This window comes from Leptodactylus fuscus, chromosome 8 (genome assembly GCF_031893055.1).
Source record: "Leptodactylus fuscus isolate aLepFus1 chromosome 8, aLepFus1.hap2, whole genome shotgun sequence".
Lineage (NCBI taxonomy): Eukaryota > Metazoa > Chordata > Amphibia > Anura > Leptodactylidae > Leptodactylus > Leptodactylus fuscus.
Window position 1 is genome coordinate 10,704,607 of NC_134272.1, and position 25,501 is coordinate 10,730,107.

A 25,501-nucleotide genomic window follows, 5' to 3' on the forward strand; every position below is an offset into this window, starting at 1 on the left:
GTTAACAGGACCCTTCTCCATTATGCACTCTTCGATCGGCGCGTCTGGAGCAATCGCATTAAGCATGTGTCTGATCAATTTCATTAGTCTTCAGCAGAGTCTCCCGTCTTGCTCATCCTAGAGAGTAAATAGCGGTAAACACAGAGATGGTTACAGATCCAATAATGTGTGGGAAATGGAAAAAGCATTGCATGACTTTGAGGACTTCTCTATGCCCAAAGCTGCATGTATTCCTGCCTTCTTACAGATCTAAAGCCTGAGGCTGCACTACTGAGACATTCTAAAAACAACATGTCCCATTCTGCTTTCTGTCATGGAGACCTGGTGCAGATCCAAATTGACTTCCTACATGGAACAATGGTTATGTGTGTCTTCGGTGATTAAGATCCACGTCCAAGCTTTTCCGGAAGTAGACATGTTATCGCCATAATCTGCTACTAGGCTTCAGGCCTGTCATTTTATGTGCTCCCATATTAACAGAGAAAATAACAATATATTTATATTATACCTTATTTATTTTTCAGGGTCATAACCCCCTCCTATATTAAATATATATATATAAATATATATATATATATATATATATATATATATATATATAAATATATATATATATATATATATATATATATATATACATATATATATATATATATATATATATAGGATTATGACAAGTTTACCAAGAAGAGAAGCTGCTGGTTTGCTCAAAACAATGTGTCGGCCGTCCCATAGCCAAGTCATCGACATTACTGCCTCGGTTTCCCGGATGCCTGTGCGGTATCTTTCTTATCTCTCCCTTACTGGTCTAATACAAAATTCCACAGAACCTAAGAAAAAGAAAAAGTCAGCAAAAAGTGAGAAGAGATGTGTACACAGAGCACCCGTCCCTAAACAACGCGTACAAATACACACTTATCACCAATACACTATGTAAATATGTGCAAATAGCGCACACGTGCTGTATATAAATACTGATGATTATGGATGGTATAGGTGGCCACGTACACCTTACATAAGGAACGTCGGAGAGCAAAAAATGTACAGATTTGTATTCACTGGCCATTGTATAGCGCAGAGGCTATAGAGTTCCTGGCCACAATGCAAAATCTGTAATGGGCCCCCAACTACCTGCCATAATTTATGAGGCAGAGGGAACTTTGGGGTCCAGACCCTGGTAGCGACTGCTATGGCAGCCATGAAAAGAATCATTAATGGTACTGTGGTCAATGTAGCTATAATTCCTGTGTATAGCACAGATTCAGTGGGATTGTCTCAGACCCAGTGCTTAGTGCCATTGGGACTTACTTAGGAATCTGCAACACTATGGACAGATATACTACTGTGGTTGCGACTACACACTGGCGTAAGTGCGGCGCATCTAGTCTAAGCTTACTAGACGCGTGGTTGTGGTCCCTTGGGAAACAGTGGCGTAGATTAAATGGGCCGAGATGTCCCAAAATTGCGTTGTAAAATTCTGGCTCAAAGAAAGCCAACTAAAAAGTGGTGTCTGAAGATACGCCATAGTTATCATCCACTTTTCAGACTGCCTGTCTAAGTTTACATCCTCTGTTCATAAATGTCGGCCTACACATTGCCCCCACTTTAGAGGAGACATACTCGGCGCTACCAGTAGGTGGCAGCAGCATGAATGATACTAAGTCCTGCTAATAGACATATGGGAGGAGACTGGACCCTGGAGGACGTGACTGTTCTACAGGAGGGAAGGGAAACTGGTTTGCTATTCATGTTTCTCCACTGTATATAGGCTGCCACTTTTTATGGTGTAGATTTGTGGTACCGTGGCCACCTCTTTATTTGTACCTGTTCTTGGTTTTCACCTGCAGTTCTTTAAAGGTATGTGGACATGTCATAGATTAGTCTAAGGCAAATCTAACAAGAGAATCTGCAGCACAAATGCAAGGCTGACACTCAGATTCCTACCCCTGGATATGCCTGTAACCTGTAGAAATCATAACCATTCTCATTATTTATGCACATTGTTTTTTGCATGGAGCGGCCAATCTGGAACATGCGAATGGGTGTTTAGAGAACAACTTTATGGGAAAAAGATGTGATAAACCACAACAAATAGGCAACACTGCAGTTTTACAAATAGATGTTATAGCCCAGACCCTATGACTAAGTTTATTCATTACAGTATATATTTATTATATTTGTGACGTTGTTATTATTATTATTACTTATTTTATTAAATATAATATATGTGTGTGTATGTATATATATATATATATATATATATATATATATATATATATATATATATATACTGTATATGTAATATTCGATGGCCAAATTCAGGTAGAGATAACTATCCGGACATAATAGATGATAGTTTAACACAACACTTATTATATGTGGATGATCTATCAGATACCTACAAGATATGAAGACTATCCTATAATTTAGGTTTATGGAAGTCAATAAAAAAAAATTCTATCAATTTTTAAAAATGCATTTAATATTCTTTACAAAGACTTACTCCCTCTACTGGTGACATTTATATATGCACCTGGGCAGCTCCTGACACCACATGTTCTGCAGGTAGAAGATTGGAGAGCTCTGCCTCACAGCGCCCAGGGTAACATTTCGGCTGAGGCCCCAGGTTATACCTGAGCCAAAGTCAGGAGTGGATTGAGCAGAAGGGATGAGTAGAAGAACTTTCTAGATATTTCCCATTCCTTTTGTAGCCACTCTTGGCTTTGGCTCAAAAAAACGCAACAAAATCTACAACAAATACAGCGGAGCCTCAGCCTTAAGGGTGTGCGAAGCTATGGCGGTAGCTTTTTCTATAAATCTGCCCCTCGCGCTAGGGGGTAGGTTTGAAAGAATGACCATGAAGGTGAAAGTCCTAAAGGTGCTCTGTTCTTTTGGCTCGGGGGTAGTGACATTCTTCTCCAAAGTTAAACTTCTGCTAGCTTCACAAGGAATGCCAGCTCTGCGGTCTGCGCAGGACATGGCGCTTACGTGTTAGTAGGGATTTAAGTACAAATTCCAACTGTGACTTTGACAATAAATATACCAGGGCTGCTTTAAGTGCACCATTGGCCCTATGGTAGTGGGGGCCCCATTGGAACAGTCCTTCATTGGGGTCTGGGCTGCCCCAACTTCAACTCCTTGTTGTCCTCAAGTAGACAATGGTGAAGCAGGGGGCCATCTGCTCCCTGCTTTACCATTCATCCTGCCTCTGCTCTGGTGCTTTAGGCGCAATGTGATGACATCACTTACATCATACCTTCAGACCAGAGACAGCAGGGGAGCAAGGAGAGGTGAGTATTAGTATTTTATATTTGTTTGGTAGGAGAGGGATATAGTATTATGGGGGCAACTGCTGGGGTGACATTAAACAGGTGGTAACTGAAAGGGGACATTAAATGGGGGGCAACTAGAGGAAAATTATACTATGGAGGCAGAAGGAGGAGGACATTAAACTGTGGGGGAAGCTGAAGGGGGACAGTGATCTTTGGGTACACTTGTAGGGCGACATTATGCTGTGGGAGCAACTGGAGGGGACATTGTAATGTGGGGAGATACCATGTTGGGCTGACTTTAGGGGCTTATACTATGTGGGGACACAAAAATAAATTAAGGGGCATAAATGGAAGTGGGTGGGGCTATATTTGCCCTGGCGACAGGACATTTGCCACGGCTTATGGCACATTCTATCCCTCTTTCTGTCCTTCGAGTGGCATTATATTGTATGTGGTTATTAGGCATTATACTATGTGAGGACCACTAAGGGGCATTACACTATGTGGGGGTTATTGAGGGGACATTATAATTTGTTCAGGTCAGTTACTTCTATGGGGTGGTGATGAAGGGGCCCACTTATTACCTTTGCACTGGGCCCACCAATGTGTTAAAACAGCCCTGAATCATACATGCACATTACAGCTGGCTGAATACAGCCTAAAGAGCATTTGTACAGTATACACATGATCGTTCTGCAGTGTAAAATTTTTGGATCACATGTGAACACAGTCAAAGGTTTGCACATGTCGAGTGACTCACTGCATTCCTTTGGAGCACAACTATCACCTGATGGCTCCTCAGGCAGCAACTGCGTTACATAATCCGCCGTTCAGTCCTAACCGATACCTCTCCATGACAATATCCAGCACGACACGTCTATGTCTTTCATAATTGGTATTCAGGATATTACTGAGCTGCTCATTCCTCCTACTCCTGGGCCTGCAGACTATCTGCAGAAGCCGTGCCTGTGATTGCAGCCATATGCAGGCTTCACTTTGCATGTATGAGATGAAACAAGAGGCCGCCAGTGTTGTGTGGTGAGTTCAGGAGCAGGGTGTGGCTGGGAGACGGCCTGGAATTAGGAGTGGGTTATTGTCAGAGTGTACACGAGGTGCGTGGGAGGACGCTGTGGTGAATGTGGAGGAAATAAAATGTTTAGCCACTCGCAGGTCCCTTGTGTTCTGTATTCTCCGCTTCTTACATTTCCAACTGTTAAAAATTGTAAACAGGTAAGTGCATAAAAGTCATTCAACACCTGAATAAATAGTGATCTGTTACTCTGGTCACGGCACATATTCCTAGCTTTCATACAGTAGATAGTGAATGCATCTGTGCAGAATTATATTCTGTGCATGGGCAGGTCATATGGTGTACAGGTTGTATAGACTCTATTAGTGAATTCTATGTTAATAGGAGGGGGGTCCCCAATGACATCCGAGGGGATTCCGTTATGTATTCACGTCTATGGACGCCTCTGATTCATTCTGTTCCAATGATAAGGAGCAGGGATAGGACCTGCTGTATAATCATCAGTGTCATTGGAACGGGTTGGAAGGCCCCGTAGACATGAATGTATCACCGAACGCACTCGGACATGTCATCCGAGTGAATTCCACTGCAATCTCAGCCCCACATTGCATGCTCACTCGGTCGGTGTGCATGGTGTCTTATTGCCAGGTTCTTCACAGATTATATCTTATTATTGGAGGAACCAAGAAGGGATCTGCTTATTATTCAGGCACAAAATAGGGTTTGTCCACAGCTCAGAATCCTTTTAGGCTAGGGCTACATTATGACAGTGGCTGCAACTCCAAAAACAAAAAGGTTGCCATGATGTCCAGCGACTCGTTCACTAATGTTATGAATGAGGTCACATTGGATTCCATTCACTAACATTAGTAAAGGCGTCGCAGGGCAACATGGCAAACTTTGGTTGCGCGTCGGGAGTTGCGAATAAAGTTGCTGTGTAGACCTAGTTGTCCTTGACAATCTTAAGCATAGCGATCGTGCCTCTGTTACACTTCTTGTAAGGTTTCTGTACGTTCTGGTTCCTCTTGGCACCACTTAGACAATAACTGGCTGCAGTAGCACAGGAGGGCAGGGGGGTGGGGAGGTGAGTAATACGTTTCAATTCTTTATTTTTTTTTTTAAGTGGCCATAGATAGCGGCTCCGCTGCAGGTATCAGCCCATAGTGGACTCACTGCAGCAAAAAACAGCTGAAATTGACTTTTTTTTTACCCCAGTGCTTGGTCCAGTTTACATCTCAAAAACTGCACCAACCCACGGTGAGAAACTGACCCGTAGCTAGTTCAAACCCACACAGCAATACACTTTATACTGTGGGATCTTTTAGCAGTGTGTATATTGGATTGTTTAACTCCCATCGTCTACACTGGCAATGTATATCGCAATGGATCAGCCGATTCTCCCGAATAGCTAACTCGCTGCGATTATGCCATGTGTAGCCCCGGCCTCAACCTTTTCTTATTATCCTAAACTCAGCATAATAAGCCATTTACCTGTCACAAAACCTCTGAGCCCCTATGGCAGGTTTTCCAACACGGTTGATACAGCTATTGCTAAGCCGAGCCGGGAAGAAGCCGTTCTTGAATCAGCTGCCATGTCAGTTTAACCCAATGAAGCCTGTAAAGGGAATGGACCAGATTTACTAAACGTAGACAGGCAGTCTGAAACTACAGCAGATTTATCATAGGGACTGATACCAGATGATACCTCCGATGTCCCTTTACACTGTTTATTCTACATTTATAGCACCTTTCAGTTGGCTTTCTTTGAGCCAGGTGGTGCATTTTCTGAGAAGCCATATTTGTTTCATGTCGAAAAATTTTAGCCCAAACTAGGCCAATGTCTACTTACACAATAGACAATAGTAAATTTGGGTCGATATCTCAAAGGAGGTGCATGTGCAGCACTCTTTTGTTGTGGTTCTCTAGTTATTGTAACTACAATTCCCAGAATGCCCTGACAATCTGTGCAAGTTGAAAGGCCCAGGTTTAGAGACCAGGATAAGGTAAAACATACCAGGACTGCTAACGCTAATGTCCATCGTATATAGAAACTTTAAGCACGCCTGCTATATACTGCATTGGAAACCAATAGGTACAACACATGCTCTGAATACATTAGCTGTGCTTTTTCCGCTAAGACAATGTGACCGGGTCTATGTGAGCCTATTGTGCATTGCTATCAGCATGTGTAGATTGTTTCCCCAGACAGTAACCTGCCCAGACAGTGACTGACTGCAGTGACATTATCTCTTATGGAACACCTGCTCCTCTCCTACCTTTGTACTGAGCCAGAAGGACATGCTTGAAAGCAGAGCAAACAGTTAAAGAGTAGCTCAATGCCTGCCCTCCTCATCACAGCATCGCCATAAACCACCGCCTTCGCTTGGGATAACTACAGAGATGAATTGGTTACCGACACTGGAAGATTTGCTGCTTCATGACCTAATGTGAAAAAAAATATATATTTTTTTTTTTGCAATTTTGTGTCGCATAATTTATTACAATTTCAGTTCATTCAAAATCTGAAACTTACCCCCAACCTGGGAATAAAATAATATCTACAGGATGACTTGATACACTAATATTTATTGGAGTAACATATAGAATAGAATAATATATTATATGTAGAAGAGATTATATTGTAGAGTGATATATTGTATGTAGAATAGTTTAAGTACAGTTATATAGAAACATTTGGTAGAATCATATTATATTGTATTATTTCTAGTATATTATATGTAGAACAGTATAAGTACAAGTCTATAGATATTATATATGCACCTTTTTAGACTAATATGTATTATAGTGTATGATATGTAAAATAATTAGAATATTATTCGACCTCTGAAAATTTCTAATGAAATGCCTATAAGGGCTAGTGTATGGGGGCTTGCCGCGGTGCCGCTTTTCCGGTGGATGGTCCGGATCTTGACGTGGTAAGCCGTGTCAGAATCCGGACCAAAACGCGGCTAGCTACAACTGTTGCGGCTTCCAACAGTCGCGGCTTTCTGCTCTGGATTAGGCCCAAATGAATGGGCCTAGTCGGGAGGGAGGTGTCGCGAGCCAGATTACTGCGGCTGAATCAGCAGAAGAAAGGGCAGCTCGCTTCTTTCTTTTCTTCGGTTTGTTCCCACTCGCAGAAAAAGGAAATGACCGGCGCCCATTGATTTCAATGGGAGGCGGTTTTTTGAGCAGGATTTTGACGCAGATTCCACGTCAAAATCCTGACCATTTTTCCCCGTGTGAACTAACCCTGAGGCTAGGGTCCCACAGGCCGTATCCACAGCACTAAAGCGCTGCAGGAAGAAACGCTGCGTGATCACATTGCGGTTCTTTCCGCAGCGCTTTTAAGAGAAAGTTCACAGAGTTTTCCTCTGCGGACTTTCTCTTAACATTATATCTACGGGAAAGCCACCGGCGTATCTGTAGATATAATTGACATGCTGTGATTTGCAAAGCCACAATGGACACGCTGCGATCTTTTCCGCAAAGAGGGGATGGGATTCGCATGCCTGCACTGTACAACGCTGCGGGCAAATTGCGGCGTTTCCGGTCCGTGGGGCCCCGGCCTAAGTCCATGATGGATCCGCCTCATATACAATACAAGATATTTTGGAGACGGATAACATTCACTCAATGACCAGAATGTTAAAGGGGTTGCTATTAGCTAGATCATGCCTTGGAGGACTTTATGTACCAATGCATCTGTTCCCTATTGACACAGACACCATTGTATACATTTCCCCTAATATCATGTACACATTGAGGCCTTCCAGAAGAAGAGAGCAGCTCATGAGACACCGAGAAACTGCGAGTGATTAATCAGAATTTAGCAAAATGGTATACGGTGCCCTTAACAGTCCACTAGAAAATGACCTCCGGCCCAATGGAATATGTGGGTGGGGAACTTCCAAACTACTATGTTGCCCTCAGCAGAATCATGGGGGACCTCTTCTCAAAACCTTGGCTGAAGGTGACTTAATATAGACTATAGTGACTATAATAGTTGTCCATTTACAGTGTATGCCATGTGGCACACTAGGCTAGACTTACATGGGCCATTTTTGTATCTTCACATGTTGTACTGTTATCTTTATTATTCTAGGTTGTTGCCTAGAGCAGGTAGAGCGGAACACGGGAAGGTTTGGTGTAGATTCAGTGTGGTCACCTCTGTTACATAGGTGCTGAAAATACTGTGGGGTCCCCCATCCTTTTAGTCATTTTGTGCATTCCCTTGTTCATATCTGGAATCCTGACATCCGTATACTGTCCTTGTTGGTAGTCTTGCCTTGTAATAATACACAATAATAGCAATATATAGGATAAAGATACATATACAGATGTATAATAAATATGTTCATTGCTGCCATCACCCTGCATGACTCAATAAGGCAGACGTATGACAGCCAGGAAGATTTATGACCGGGTACTTATAGCACTAAGAGGACTGACTGATCCTAAGACTGACAGCAGTGACAGAAGAGGTGACAAACATCACTTACCCTATCATCAATAGCACTGCAGGTGTCCGAAGGGTCTGTCCATGGAGACCAGAACAATGCTGCATTATGGTGATGAGCCTCAGGAGGACAGGAGAGGAAAGTCCCAAAACAAATCAACCTGGTAATGAGAGAAAGAGAACCATTAAAGGGATTGTCCAGTAACAACAAAGGAAACAAAGGCTAGGAGATGTTTCTAACAGCAGGGGGTCCTACTGTTTGGACCAGTGGCCTCTGCACAACATAAGAAGACATCAATACTCTAGCTATGACACTGTAAGTGGGGGCCATATTACAGATTTTGCATTGGGGCCAAGAATGAAATCCTATTACACCTCTGTGCACATGTGATCACCGATCTATTCATTGTTATGAGACCAACAAAGAAAGCGGCATACTGCGCCCAAGGGACCCACCTCCGACTCTTGTGATCCTGAACATAGAGGAGAAGCGTTGTTAATGGGGAAACAATTTTAATGGGGTTCTCCATTTTGGATCCCATTCCCATTAGGATTACCCAACACTGAGAAGCAGAGGTGTAACTTGATTCCAAAATCTGTAAGGGGGCCCCTACCTACTTTGTGTCACTTGACAAAGTTTTAAATGTTATGTTGACCACCTTCGGGTCCAGGGGCGACAGCAAATGCACCCCGTATGATGAGATTAACCAATATCATTCACTTAGCTGGGACTGCGGTTACCCTAGGACTCTGTAGTAAGATCTAAAAACTTAGCATTAGTAAAACAGAACCAGGTTCTTATTTCTTGTTACAAATAATGTTTAAAAAAAAAACGTAAATACCGTATATACTCGAGTATAAGCCGACCCGAATATAAGCCGAGGCCCCTAATTTTACCACAAAAAACTGGGAAAACTTATTGACTCGAGTATAAGCCGAGGGGGGGAAATGCAGCAGCTACTGGAAAATTTCAAAAATTAAAATGGTTGGAGTTTTTGGGTGCAGTAGTTGCTGGTGCTGGGGAGGGGGTGTTTTGGTTGTCTGTCTGCCCCTTCCCTGAATTTGTGGACCCCCCCCCCCAAAAAAAAAAAAAAAAAGGTTTTTTTTTTTTCCTTGACTCCAGTATAAGCCGAGGGGGGCTTTTTCAGTACAAAAACTGTGCTGAAAAATTCGGCTTATACTCGAGTGTATACGGTATACGCAATTGTGCCTTGTTTTCCTTATTTGCAGGTTAAAAAAAACCCTTCTATTTAACTTCTAGGGGTCTGAAAACGCGTGAGATTTATTACTTTTTGTGCATGACCTGCTAATAACATATCAGAGCAACACATCGAAGGGGGAAATAAATCCATATATTGGTACAAAAATTCTTACAAAAGTAGGCACCATCTAAGTGTATATTTTTTCAGGTTTTTTTTTTTTTTTAAAAAATAACAATAGAAAATTCTGGAACATTCTGTTACTTTCTATGGGACCGAAAGTGCACCAGATCTATTATTTTATAAGTAATTTTAATTATTATATCAGAGGGGAAATAAATCCATAATTATAAAGCCAAATTTCGTTACAACTATTTAAATATTTTCCAATAAGAATTTTCTTCCAGGATTGGGAAAAATAGAAAATTCTGGAAGATCTTTTTGATTTTTATGGGACCAAAAGTGCATGAGATGTAGCTTTTTTTTTAAGAACACTGGATGTTTTGCTTTTTTCATGCATGATGTAGTTTGTGCATCAGAGATAGTTTGTCTTTTTTTTTAGTCTATGATCAGCAATAACATATCAGCGGGATATAAATTGATAAGTGTAAATCCAGCTTTCCCCAGGCACTGCATGCCCCAATGTGTTCTGCAGTAGCAGCAGGCCTCCCTGGCAGTGCAGGGGTTAGGGGATGATGCAGGCACACACCATGTGCTCAGGTCTTTTCTCCTTTTCTTCTCCTTCCTTCCCCTGCTCTCCTCTCTGCCAAGCTGTCAGCTGATGGGACTGATCACCCAAGCGTGGCGCATGCAGCCAGATCAGCTCTCATCCTCCCCATTCAAGCTTCTGTTACCCCACCCCTTACCCCTGCACCTTCCTTTGCACCCCAAATGTAAGCCCAATTTAGCCCTGGCACCCCTTGGGCACGATGCATGTGCCAGATCCGCAGAAGCCTGCCCTCTTGCCACTGCAGCAGGTCATGCAACGCTTTGCAAATAGTCCTTTGTTTACATGCAATGCCTTACTCTGCGGAAGAAGGGCTGGGATTTGGCTGTGGGTAGGAGGAGGGGGGTGACTAGGCTGGAGGGAGGGGGAGGGGTGCTGTTTCTGATCTCTCACCAGCTGTTTCCCGCCTTGAAACAGACATCAGCTGCAAACACACACTCACATTGAGAGGCAGAACACAAGGAGAGAGACAGACACCTCCCCCTGATCATCTGGGACATCCTACACACTACACCATTGATCCCCTGCATGCACCATCACCTAATCAATAAGGCTGATCAGGGAGCCCACAAAGCAGAAGCAAAAGGGGGGAGCTGCTGCCGCTACCAGGGGGGTGGTGGGAGGGATACACGTTTTTTTTTGGGGGGGTGGAGGTTGGTCCTCCTGCTGATTGCTATGGAGTATTTCATGATGCCCGCGCAGAAAGTACCCTCCCTGCAACACTTCAGGAAGACGGAAAAAGAAGTCATTGGTGGCCTGTGCAGGTAGGTACCCATGCCTGGTGGCAGTGCACATGGCTGCTGCTGGGTTTGCATGCTGCAGATCTCCTTAGATCACCTTGCAGGGAAGAAGGGGAGGGGGGCTCAGCTGTGTTTGGAAGGGGGTGGCTTAGAAGGGGCGAGTTGCACCCCAAAATGCACCCTGGAGGGGTAAGGGGTAGCCCATAGGGATGGGGTGAGTCAGGGGAAGTGGGGAAAAGGGCTTTTTAAAGGGTGCAGGGGCAGGTTTGTCACTTGCAAACAGACCCACGTGGTGCCTCGGCCATGCTGCAGAGCTGAGCTCAGGGAGCATGCAAACACTGCCAAGGAAACCTGCTGCTCCTGCCTCCAGCCAGCCCCCTGTGCCCTCCCCAACTGCCCCTCTCAGGGTAACTAGGGGCATTTAAATACAATGCGAGCTCCTGCCCCAGCCACACACAACACACCCCCCTCCTGGTCAGTCAGCTGATTTCACAAGCAATTGGGCTCCAGGCAGACAAGGCAGCACCTGAGGACTTGTGGACTGCTGGGCTATAGGCATCAGGTGTGCTGGCACCTGTAGTCCTCCAGCTCCTAGTGTGGCATGCTAATGTTGGCTTTGTGGCTTGCCTGGTTACAGGATGCCGCTTCTTTCTATTATCATGCCATGCTGTGTGCACAAGGTCATAGTAGGAGGAAGTAAAGACTGGCGGACGATGTGGGGTGCCTGGATGGAGTTGTGGGGGCTCGGTACAAGGTCACGATCGGCCTATGCGTGGTCACGCGACTGTATCGCTCAATCGCTGCGATTCCTATCGATACGTTTACGCCGTAAGCGAGCGAGGATTTGGTTCGCTTCCGATAACCCTGTTGGCGTACCGCGGTTCTCCTTTTCTTATACTCCTTGACTTGGTATCCATTTTGCGTAACCTCTTAACGAAAAACTTCGTTTGACCCTGGCGCAAAACCGAACCACGAGCGCCAGTCACCTTTTGGCTATCGGAAGCCAAAGCGGTAACCATTTTGCCTTAAACCCGAGCGTTACGATATTGGATTCCGAAATACGGTCCTGGTTCATCGTGGCCAATTCCTAACGGATAAAACAGTGACACGAATTGTTGCGACAGGCTGTGGTCAATCTTGATGCGGCGCAGATTCGACTGGAAACGCGTTGATGAATTTGTGCGGTTCTGGTGTTTGTAGTCACACAAGGTCATCTATACACATAGGTATCAATACACGTGTGTATTAGGACTATATGGCAGCACAAGTGTGTGAGTCCAGTGTGTAACACGCCCCCTCCTTAATACTGCCCTACTCGTGGTGTTATTGTCACTATGGCTGAGGTGAGGGGGCCACAGAGACATCTTATAATGTCTTAGAGGGACTGGCTGGGGTTCTGGAGCCCGTTTTGGCTCTCATTGGTGACCTTGCCGCCTGTTTCCACGCTGAGGGGGGAGTGGGAGCTGTTATAGCGCAGACAGGCCTGGCCGTGACTCTGCAGCCCGCCTGGAGTAGGAGTGTCGGAGCGCACAGCCTGCCGGGAAGTGTAGTGCGGCGGCGCAAGGGACGCCGGGAGATGTAGTCAGCGGCTGACCATGCTTTCTCCTAAGCACAAAGCGTGGCACAGGGGCAGGTCATGTGACCAGTGTTTGCAGCTCCAGGCGCCCGTGTGGCAGAGCCTGTAACCACTACGTGCTGCAACACACATGACGTCATCCCTCACTGTCTTGTCTGCTTTGTCATCATAGTTTAAATAAAGTTTGAAGTTCTGTGTTCTCCTTTTGCAGCATAAGGGGATCCCTTAATAAATTCCTACATTTATACCAAAAACTAAAATTAGGAAATTGTATCAAAACTTTTATTTTTTATTGGCCCCCAAATTTACCGAATGATGTTTGGTTTTAAAGGAATTGTCCACAATTTTGTCTATAAATATCTTATCCATTGGAGAGTAATATGGGTTGGCAATATCGGGGGTTCTCAGGTTTTGGGGCCTGCGTCCGTTAAAGCAAAAATGGTGGACACAATAGCGTAGTATGCGACGGTGTCCGGTAAAATGATGGACCGCAATACAGGCAATGTTCCTGGTTTGCATCCTTTGTCTTTATAATGGAACAGATTCAGAGAAAGCCTAAGGGTAAGTTCACACGGAGGAACCTCCTGCGGATTTGGGGGTGGATTTTACCCCCAAATCCGTGGCTGATTCCAATCCAGATTCTGCCTCTCTGTTTTGAATGGTAGGCAGAGATGGCAGTGGGTCACTGACAGAAATAAGACCCCATTCGATCTTGGGGCAGATTCCACAGCTTTACCCCTCGTTCACATCTGGGTTTGCTAATCCATTTGGGGAGAACCCCAGCCTAACGGAATACCAAACGCGTTTGCAAGCGCTGGTGCAGTAAAAGCAGACGGACCCCATAGACTAATGGGGTCCATGTGCTTGCTGCGAGATCTCCGCAGGGAACATGCAGAGAAGATAATACTTCACAATCTACTTTCCTCTCTGCATGATTCGTACGGAGATCTCACAGCAAGCACACGGACCCCATTATAGTCTATGGGGTCCGTGTGCTTTTACTGCACAGTGCTTGTAAATGTGTTCGGTAGTCCGTTCGGCAGACTCCGCGAATGGATTACCAAACACAGATGTGAACGAGAGGTTAGACACCCAATTCATCTGGGCCTAATTAGCAGTGGAATCCAATGCCCAGCATCAGCGTCCCATCACAGGTAGCCCACGAGCGGAAACTGAAGAGAAATTCGGGTTGGACATCCGTCTCGGATTCCTCTTCATTTTCCGCCACTTATGAATGAGCCCAATTAAAGGAGAGTTTTGGATCATGAAATCCACGGCGCAATCGGCAGGACGCTTTTATTATCGCCTTTTGTCTATCTCTGCCTCCCATTGAAAACATGGAGGAAGAACGGGTCGGAATCTGTCACTGATATTGAGGTTGCGTCTGCTTCAAATTCGGCGTCAGATTCCGCCGTGTGAACCTAGCCTAAGATGGAGTATATCTATGACGCTGGTGTAACCTGTCGTATACAACGCACACTCTGCTTCTTTTTGCCATGTCATGGCTGTTTTTGGACTTTTTTAAACCTCTGGTATCGCTGTGATTAATCCGGACGTCTCTTTTTATTAGCGAGGGCTTGAGATTTGTTGTCCCTTTACAATCTAATTATAGAATCGCTGCATTTATGGGAAAAGGCCTTGTTGCCCATAGAAACAGATTAAGAGGTTTCACCTCTGAGCGTAAGGACACAAGCTCAGGTTTTTTTGTGCAGTTTTTATTTTTTGTAGCCAAAACCAGGGATGGGTAAGAACCTATAAATAATCCTTTATAATCCACATCTGGTTTTGGCTTCAAGAACTGCAACAAAAACCTGACCGTGTGCCCCTACACCTAGGTCAGCAATGTTAGAATTTGGGTCAATGGGGATCTGACTGCTGTTGGCTGAGCTGATGTCATCCAGACCAGCGTTGTGGCCTCTTCATAGTCCTATGATGTTATATTTATGGCCCTTTTGCAGCCCATTCCCATTTAGGCTAGGGTACATGGTGGCCCCTTACACGATACCGCCCTGTGACTCCTCCACTGATGTAAGTGAATGGGACTACATTGTGACCTTGCGGGTGCTGCAACTTTGACTTCTACTTGCAAAAATATTGAGCACTGCTGGATTTTCTTTGTGGCCGTTTTGGCATCCTCAGGGTCATAATGTGACTTCATTCATGAAGGATTTGCAGGTCGATATGGCAATATTTGGTCGCGGCTAAATTTACTGTGCGGACCTATCCTTAAAGGGATTCTCAGTGTCTGGTCAATGCCAGCCTCTGTACAGATCAGCTGTTCAGGGGTTCTTCTGCTCTGTGTACTATACTATGGTTGGCTTTGTGACCTGTATAGAGGCCCGGGCATCCGCACTGTTAGATCAGCTCCCATTGACTTGAATGGGTATCGGGTAGTAATGTGGGCTTGGACTAAAGGGTGCTTATCAATATGCCAGTCCTGTCCCTGGATTTTGTGCTTGTATTTCATTGCACTAGCGCTGCACCCTATGTCATTCTATAGGAAATGATCAATCGTATCCTGGGACCACAGCATTAGCAGCGGTATAGGGTAGCAGCTCCCCATAGTACATAAAATTAGAAAGCACTATAGTTGGCTTGAAGCTAGAGAAGATCACCCAACTCGAATCTCTAGCAAACTGCATTTGCACATCAATCTTCTGTTGGATATCTTGTAGCACAGGTCTGTCTAGCCTTAGGTTACATGTCTTCATCTGCACATGCAATATATTTTAGTCCTGTCACTTTGTAGGCTATAATGTTGAGTTCTATATCGTGCAGCATAGTAGGCAGAGCTTCTATAAAGTATATGACTGTACAACCACCTACAACATGGCAGAACTGTGCATACAGGGTAAGGGTACATGCACTCGACTGTGTGCTTGGTCAGTGTGCAAAACATGGCTAGGACACTGACCCTTTCATCTCTATGGTGCATGCACACACCTTTGTTTGCAACAATGAGCCCAGGGCAAAATTCAGGACAAGTCCTATACCTGGCCGTTTTGCTGCCTGGGCGCCGTAAGAAAAGTGAAAGGGGCCATGGAGTCATCTGGGTACATGTATGCCATCCATGTGCTGGCTATAAGCATGCTTGTGTGTGTGTGCGCACGCTTGAATTGGTAATAACAAAGTTGATCCTTCCTGTTGTCCCTATCTTAGAAAGTAGGGTGAACAGCCATGCTATTTGTCACTACCTATGCCTGTATACTTCCGGAGAGATGTATATAGAGGTGTAATTATAGTTGTTCCTGTCTCTTCTAGCTATGTGTGGTATTCATTGCAGATGATGAAGTCTGCAATCCCACCCGAGGCAAAAAAGAAAAAAAAATCCAGTTTTTGGCTGGTCTTACACGACCGTATTGAATGTACAGTCCGCAAGTTGCTGATCGGCAACATAGACTCCGCAGATGTCCGTGTCCTGCCGCACTCGCCCATAGAGTTCTATGGGCCATTACGGACATGTCCTATAAATTGCAGCCCGACCACACCACGGATAAAATATGTAAGAGGCCACATTGAATATAATGTGTCCGCAATTGAAAACTCTCAATTGCAGACTTACATTACGGCCGTGTAAGACCAGCCTTTGGCTTCCTAGGTTGGGTATGTGTGACTGTAAAGGGCCTCCTTGATTTTCACTTGCATTGAGATAACCTGCAGCTTCTCCACTTGCTGGCCTGATAACACAGTGCAATAAGGAAGCCGCGTGTTCATAGGCCAATAATGCATGTTATCTAAAGTCGGAGAGACTCTTTAATCTGGATTTTATTGCCTCTGGTTTTATTTGCAAGAATTGTTATTTGTGTACACAGTGTCAACACTAATGTCCTCATACAATGTGAAAGTGTGAACTGGCCACAGACCTCAGGTCAGGTTCTCTGTAAACTATCTGACCTCGGGTTAAAGGGGTTGTGCCATTAAAGACACTCATTCCAACCATGGTCATAAGGCTAAGTTCACGTGCACCGAAGGCTCTGCCAGAAATCAGCAGGAGGACCTTGCATGGGGGACCTTTCTCTTTGCAGTTTTCAATATGAAAACGGAGGACACCTGGCAGACCCTATAATGGGGTCAGTGGGTAACTGCTGTTTTAGCGGTCTGACTCTGTCGTTTGGGTTCCTTGGCAGACCTGAACAACGTATAGCCCGGCACAGATGTGAACCTAGCCTTAGAGAAAAGTCCCAGTTTTTGTGGGACTGGTCGCCGAGAGATGATATCTGGGAAAGGAAGGAGGAACAGGTATGAGGAATCCTGGGGAACATTCACACGGTGCAATTAAAACTTAATGCAATTTTATGTTTCAGCTGTAAAATTGAAAAGCTGCATCAGAAGTGCATGTTAACTGCACAGTGTGAATGTTCTCTTATCATGCCTGATCCTTTGTTTCCACAGGAGATAAGCTACTGCCAGACGACTGGTTTTCTGTCCCCCTTAAGGCAAGAGCTACTTAGTGGATCTTTTCACTTACGTTGGAGTGGGGGTTGCACGGTGACATGGAGATCTTTGGTCATGGCCAAAGTCACAGTGCAATGCTATCCTAGAGACACATGCATGCTCAGCAGAACTGCGTGCATGTGCGTATTGGAGGAGCAATTGTTGACGGAATACCTCGAGTGTTCAGCTGAAAGCTATTGGAGGTGTATAGGTAGAATCTAGCATGAAGAGACAAAAAATGGCCGACACAGGGATGGAATAGTTAAACTCTAAATCCCTACTTTTTTTTGTTTTCGGCCTTGACTGTCTCCGATCTCTGTTGTGCAAATTGGCTCCTATGGACGTCTATTAGGCTATACTGCACCTATTTAATTAATCCTTTAGAAACCTTATTCCAGGTCAATTCTCCATATAATATGGAGTCTTATGACTTCCTTTAGGGCAGGGGTAGGGAACCTTCAGCTCTCCAGCCGCTGTGAAACTGCAACTCCCAACATGCTCCATTCACTTCCATGGGAGATACAAGAACAGCAGAGCCAGTATGCATGCTGGGAGTTGTAGTCTTGCATCAGCTGGAGAGCCGTACGTTCCCTACACCTGCTTTAGAGGGAGCTATCTGAATGTTAGAATACCGGTAACAATATGGCGGTATTAAAGTATAACTCCACTCAAAACCCATCTTTAATCTGCCCCATAACTCCTGTGGAGGTCCTAATAAACGTTGGCCCCCACTGTGTGAAGCAGACATGGCCGTTTTCCAACTTAAACCACCCTGCGTAGAGGCGCGAGGTTGGCTGTGCCTCTGCAGGTACCTGATCCTTGTGAATTTAACTGGCTGAATATTGCCTCAGCTCATAAAATGGCCGCTTCCACCGTGTTGTTGACAAGTGCGCTTTAAGAGCTTTCTGGTTTCGTCTGCTGGAAATAACAGGATGTGTAAACAGTTTTATTGCCAGTGGAGCCAGATATTATGGATGGGATTTATGGACGGCATCTCTAACATCCCATTGCTGTGAGGTGTCTTGCTGCTGCGCTTTGTCCTCCGGTTAATCATGTCCTGTGACTAATCCCAACTATCGGAGGGGGGAACAGATTTGGCGGGGAGCAGGAAGCTGGAGTTCCCTCATTCCACCCTCAGGGGGTCAGCTGCCTTCGTTCCCCCTTCTGATATTGTCATCTGGAAATTATTACAGAGCCCTCAGGGCAGACAGGAGGGGATGAAAGGGGGGTCCTCAGATCCGGCTTCCATCCTTTCCTGTGAGAGGCCACACACAGAGGTGCCTAATAGGTCGCACTATGGAGGCCGAATATGCTCTTAACCCCTCCTTCGCTAAGCGCTGGCTACAGAAGATATGTGTGCGCTAGTACGGGACTTATAAGCGTGCATCTGTAACGTATCAAAGAATTGTTTGATTTCCCTTCAATAATTATGTTCTGTTTTCAGCCTAGCGAACATCCCTTTGACGCCAGAGACGCAACGGGACCAGGAAAGGCGGATACGTCGGGAAATCGCTAATAGCAATGAACGTCGCCGCATGCAGAGCATCAACGCCGGCTTCCAGTCTCTGAAAACGCTAATTCCTCACACAGATGGGGAAAAGCTAAGCAAGGTGTGTAACGTTGGGGCTTTGATTATCTTGGCGAATCGAGTAATCTATTGGGTGAGGGGTTAACAATTTCGTGTGACAGGATTCCTGATACCTTCCTGTGGGATATTTGTGTATTAATTTTGATATCATTTTAATCTATATGGAATTGTTATTATTGCAGTTTTCACATTGACCACTAGATGTCAGCTGTACTCTAGTCTACTAAGAAGACAATACATACTCATTTTACTGCATGCTGTAAAGATGCTGTTTCATCACACTCTTATTAATTGGTTGGATTGAATGACATTGCTGTTATACAGCCTGAGACTAGATGAGCAGCTTTAACACTAACTAGAGCAATGGGATGGTTATAGATGGCTGACCCAGTGAAGAATGGGTGGATAGGGTAATACAGGATGGAATAGTTTAGTGTCAACTTCTCAATTTCACGTGGTCCATTTTGCAGTGGGTCTCCCTGTGCAGAATCTGCAACGGAAGTGTTTTTTTCCTTGGTAGAAAACTTTTAAGACTCCCGTTCACTTTAGTGGGAGGTTCAGGTAGAATCTGCACGAAAATAGATGGGGGCGCTTCTTTTCTGCTTGCTGGCTTAAAAAAAAAAAATTACAAAATTTCCGTAACTTATCTGTTTTGTCTTGTCCGCACAGGCAGCGATCCTGCAGCAAACTGCAGACTATATATTCTCCCTGGAACAGGAGAAGACCAGGCTACTGCAGCAGAATACCCAGCTCAAGCGGTTTATACAGGTAAGGCGTTGCAAAATTACCCTTTCTAGATATTTAAGTTGCCCCATAAATGTAAAGTTTTTGGCTTGCTGCAGAGCATACTGGGTAATGTAGTGTGCATTAAAACAAGACAAAAAACCTAATCTTGGTTATATAGCACCAACATACACCAGAGCATTGTACAGAGTTAGAATGACATGGGTGCAAATTGTTGTCATTCTGACTATAATGGCCTCTATTGCAGGAGTTCAATGGCTCATCCCCCAAGCGACGACGGGCGGAAGACAAGGATGAAGGCATTGGCTCACCGGATATATGGGAAGAGGAAAAAGCGGAAGACCTTCGTAGAGAAATGATCGAATTGAGGCAGCAACTGGACAAGGAACGTTCTGTGAGGATGATGCTGGAGGAGCAGGTAAATGGTTAACGCTTTGCACGAACCTACTCTAAGACATGGTATTGCATGAGGCATGCAGAGGGCGTATACAGTCATACCCACCCTTTAGTTTCCTATAGGGAGAGTCATGTCCGCAGTGTAGGATGGCACAGTAGGTTGGCACCTTGCATGATGTTCTGTAGCATCCCCATGCGCTTGTTCTTAGTGTCCCTGTAGTATATCATTGGTCAAACTTTCTAATTGACTGATATAACTGGCAGGTGCGGGCTCTGGAAGCTCACATGTACCCTGAAAAGTTGAAGGCCATAGCTCAACAAATCCAGGAAGAGGGAGGGCAGGGACAATCGAACGAGTCGCTGGACAGGGATGACCAGCCTCTCCATTCTCAGGTGAGACAGATGATCCTTCTTCCCCAGCGCCCCCCTCTGTTCATTAGCCATCATGCTATTAGACTACTTACTGTCACCGGTTGAACATGTAAGGTGGTGCGATGACCCCCCTATTGCTGCCTAATCCTGTGTTATTGTTTAGATACTTTAGTTTTTGCTTTTTTTTGATCATCTTCACTTTTTGGCTGTTTTACATGAACAACTTCTCTCTCCTGCAGCTCCTGTCACACGTTCCCCTGGCGCCCACTCACCATCCCACGGTAATAGTCCCCGCTCCAGCACCTCCGACATCTCATCACGTCAATGTTGTGACTGTGGGACATTCCTCGGTAATAAGTTCTGTTTCCACATCCCGGCAAAACCTGGACACGATTGTGCAGGTGAGAGGGGAGAAAGGGTTTTATTGTAAAAGTTCTTCTGCCATGTTGGCAAGGTCTTGGGCTGGGATATTAAGCAGCTATTCCTCCTGCAGGGGGGTTGTGTGTATATTATATATACACCTACAGGACGTGTGTGTGTGTGTGTGTGTACACACACACACACACACACACACACACACACACACACACACACACACACACACACACACACACACACACACACACACACACACACACACACACACACACACACAAAATTTCTGCAGCGTGGCAACAGACTTTTCATTGACTTTTCTTGCTTTTTGTTTTTTTTTGTGACGAGATCACACTGCAGACATTTTGCAATCACTCTCCCTGTATATACATAGACACTCAGCTTGTACATGTGTTTTTAGAAGACAGAGGGGGGTAAGCTTACACACACCTGGTAGCCATATATTGAAATCCACTACCCAATCCCTCTCTTCCCTGATATCTACTTTGAGAATTGGAAGTTCCATATACAGCCGAAATTTATTTAGCAAATATCAATACACTGGGGGTAAATGTGTCATTCCTGCTACACCTGAAAACTGGAGTAGAGGGATGATATTGAGACACACGTTTGGCGCAGAGATTGGAGCGGTCTGAAGCATCTGCACCTTGGCACCGCAGACTTATTTTAACTTGCGCCACTTTTTTGGCGTTGGTTACAGTGGCTATCCATGCCAGTTCTAGTGCAGGGATGGCAGACAGGTTTCTGAAGCAACCACAGCCTCTTGCTAAATCTCTCGGCCCCTGCACCAGTCTGGCTGTTTACAATATGGCAGTCTTAATAAATTTGCCCTAATGTATATGACCAGATGTGGTTTGCTTTGGAAAGGCATTTAACAGGTTTTTCGAACTTGAAAGCAAGAACTGTTTGGGTTTTCCCAGTTGGCAGAAACCTCCTGTAAACGTCCAGAATGGGGATATAAGAGGGGCCAGCAACCCGGCCACATTTTATTCTCCTTTACACCAATTTACTGAGGTGCATGGCCTGGTTTAGGTTACACCTCATTTAGGGATGTGTATCTCTTATCCTAAATGAGGCGCACCTTCTGCTAGTGCAAGAAATATGAAGGCTTGCATTTTAAACAAAAACGTTCCCCCTGTAATTCATGCAGTTGGTGCAAAAGACACCTGCCACCAGAATTCTGCACTTGAAGGGACCTGGTGACCTAGTATACTCATCAGAAGCCATCACAGTGAGTTACGCTAATTCTATGTATTGAGGTATCTTCCTCTCCGGATAGTCCATTTGCAATATTCCTGCAGCACCATCGCAAGTCAATTGAAGTATTGCATATTGAAAACAGTTGGTTATCTGCACAGACCTTTCTAGTCCTCCAGCGCAGGAGACTCTTTATGGCCTGACCTCTTCTTTTTCCCTGTTTCCACCAGGCCATACAGCACATAGAGGGCACACGAGACAAACAGTTGCAGGAAGATGAGCAGCGAAGGGCGGTCATTGTGAACGCTGCACGCCCATGCGAAGATTCGGACACTGCGTCGGACACAGAATGTGATGACAGCGAGGCAGAACAAAACAAGGATGATGCAATGGAGGACCCCTGACATCTACTGCCCTTCCCCGGACCGGGCAAGAGACTGGGGGAACTGGAGGGTAGGAGGCTGTGAGGGTACTAGAGAGGGAGCACAGTCGGGGTTGCTCCCTGCCAGCCTCCTTACCAAATCTGTAGGGTTTATAGGGTGGTCTACTGCTGACCGCAAAGATACTGTAATGAGGTTGTTGAGGGAGAATAAGGGTAAAAGCACTAAGGGGTTGTCCTGGTCTGCTAGACAAAAGGAGGAGTGTCATTGTGGTAGGGGTGCTTAACATTTCTTTTTTTCTGTCCCTTAAATTTGCAGCAGTTCCCCAATTTCCTGACCTTTTTCTTTACGGCTTTCCCTGCAAAAGGGATTAAGGCCTGCACTTGCAAAAGTCTCTTTGCCAGTATATAGGTATAAGTCCATTATGATATAGTGGGTATGGTATGAACAGATTCTCCATACCCTTCAGTTTATACCTTTATAAATACATTTTCTACTTCTATATTTTATAGAGCTGCGTGTATAATATACCTATATTCAACTCCTGTCTTGGTTGGGACAATGTTATGGATGTAGCGTAACAATCCCAACATATTTTAAGTGATTATTTGTCGATTTCTGTCAATTTTTCCAATTTTAGCTGCCTGAAGAAAAAAAAAATGAAAAAAAGAAAAAAAAATCGGTGCAGGCCTTTTACTCTCTTCCACCACACGATGGCGCTGTAGAGAAAAGAGATTTTTTTTTCTTTAGGATCTTGCATTCTAAAATGTACGATAACTTTCATAAAGTCTTAGGGACCCCCCCCTTTCCCCGGTTCGTAGCTATATGTATACAGACCATGCAAAGTCTTAGCACTACATTCTGGCTTCCATATTTTGAGTGTTACTTGCTTTTCTATATGCTGCTGTGGCCTTCATGTTTTTTTTCCCTAGTTCTTTTGTATCTGCTCTGAAGTCAGGGTTCGGGAATCCAGGACTGAACCTAAGATCAAAGCTGGATTGATACTGGCGTGCATAGTTGCAATCTTATGATATTATGCAAGTTGCTAAAATGTTGCTTTACTGCATATTCTGGCCAAAACCTATGCTATGCCGTACCAAACCTTTCCAAAATTGAAAAAAAGAAAAAAAAAATTAATACTGATTTCAGGAGATTGCAATAGTCCCAGTGTAAAGGAACGGTGGTCGGTTAAGCAATATTAAACCTATGTCCTTTATTGCTATACCCCTAGTCTTGGGAGTATCCATCACCTACAGACAGTCTGGGTAAAGTTGTGGGTTCTTGTGATCGCTGTTACCAGGAACTTGTATATATAGTCTGTATAAGACCCCTTTTAAATATACCCATCCATGGGTCTTCCTTTGTGCTAGCTAAGGGATTTAAAAAACCTGGCTGCTTTTTGCTAAAACATCTGTCTATAGGTTGCGTCTATAGCTGTAATTCCATGCCCAACCTGTGGACTGGTGTGGCGCTATTTCTGGTTGAAAGGAACCATGTTCTAGACCGTCCCTTCTCCAATGACGTGGCTGCTGAAATAGTCTACGGCCGGGTTAAAAAAAACGGAAAGCTGCGACTGAATGCCGGTGCACTGCATCGCCATCCAGTCGCACACTCTGCTCCGGATTAGGCCCAAATGACTGGGCCTAGTCAGGAGGGAGTATCTTCAGGCGGATGTTGCGAGGCGAATCCGCCTGAAAGACTGAGCATCTCGCTTCTTTTTCCGGGAGCCGGAACACAACGGCTCCCGGGAAAAAAAAACCTGACCAGTTCCCATTGATGTCAATGGGAGCTTTCTTTTTGGTCAGGATTTTGAGGCAAATACGGCCTCAAAATCCTGACCATAATACTCCGTGTGAACTTAGCCTAGTATCGGCAAGTAAAATAACGGCAGCCGTACATCTACTATAGCCTTCTGTATTGTATTATTACATTGACCCCCAGGGTTGAGTCAAGTTTGTCAAAGCTGGAGACAGGACCTAAGGTCCCTAATGCGGCCTAGAGACAGGTATCCATTTGGGTCAGACCTGAGTGGAGCGCCCCCTGCTGTAAGCAGATAATCGTGGGGTGGTCTTGGCACCGAGCAATATTGCCCTTGGCTCTGAGATGGGTATAGCATGGTTTGACTGGTGTCAGGCCGACTTGTCCATCCTGAAGCCATTTGAAATGAATGGCTTGAATTTAAGTCCCATGTAAGGACACAGGACAGACTCGGAGGCTCAACATACTTTTCTATACCTATCTTATATAAAAATACACGGAGACCCACTTTAGATCCACAAAATGGCCGCCTTCTTTGCTTGTAGGTAAAGGATACTCCCTCATAGGACTATGCTGTAACCCGTGACTAGGGACGGTCTCCCGCCTCGCAACAGATGAGTTTGCTAGAAGAATTATTTGCCTAAAAAGGGGGGTTAGTAGCTAAGTAGGCCGACCATGTCTTAACCCAGCAATCTTTACATTATCGAAAGGAAGACATAGATTATTTTAGGTGATGGCCATACTTGAGGCGTACCTACTGTCTAGACACAGCGGAGACATCCAGGTCCTATCACCTTAGTGAGGCTGAGGCACGAGATGCCTCTACCTCTAATAAATGGATTAGCTAGGTTCAATACCTACAATGGATGCTTCGCTGCGACCAGCCAGTGGGTTCGCTTTTAGTAACCTCTTATTCACTGAGCCAAGACGATGGCGTTTGGCAGTGACCTTGTGCCAGTGTGTTCTTATGTTTGCACCCGTGAGATTTGACGCAGTATGCGGATGCCGGTGTGGTTAGAGATCTAAAGCTTCTGTATATGGAGGTGCGCGCTCTTAAGACGCCTCCGCCGTTTACTTCTTATCCATGTGTTTTGTTTTGTTTTGTTTTTTTTGATCTTAAGCACTTAAATGTATTTTTTTTCCCTTATTTTCTGCTAGGGATAATTTTTGCCAGTAAGGATATTAAATGTTAGGTAGTCCGCTGACGCCCCCTCCTCGATGGCCGCTGGGGGG

The 25,501-nt window shown here is 44.9% G+C and overlaps 1 protein-coding gene across 2 annotated transcripts; it reads left to right on the forward strand.

Annotated features, from left to right (window-relative positions):
• Nucleotides 1–11,326: 11,326 nt before the first annotated feature.
• On the forward strand, nucleotides 11,327–23,647 carry TFAP4 (transcription factor AP-4). Of its 2 annotated transcripts, XM_075285971.1 has the most exons (7): nucleotides 11,327–11,451; nucleotides 18,882–19,047; nucleotides 19,695–19,793; nucleotides 20,017–20,187; nucleotides 20,430–20,558; nucleotides 20,777–20,938; nucleotides 22,361–23,647. In XM_075285971.1, exons 1-7 carry the CDS (start codon nucleotides 11,363–11,365, stop codon nucleotides 22,532–22,534), a joined length of 990 nt encoding a protein of 329 aa, XP_075142072.1. In that variant the 5' UTR covers nucleotides 11,327–11,362; the 3' UTR covers nucleotides 22,535–23,647. The 2 variants fall into 2 exon arrangements, with proteins under 2 accessions (XP_075142072.1, XP_075142073.1); XM_075285972.1 differs by lacking the exon at nucleotides 20,430–20,558.
• The last annotated feature ends 1,854 nt before the right edge of the window (nucleotides 23,648–25,501 follow it).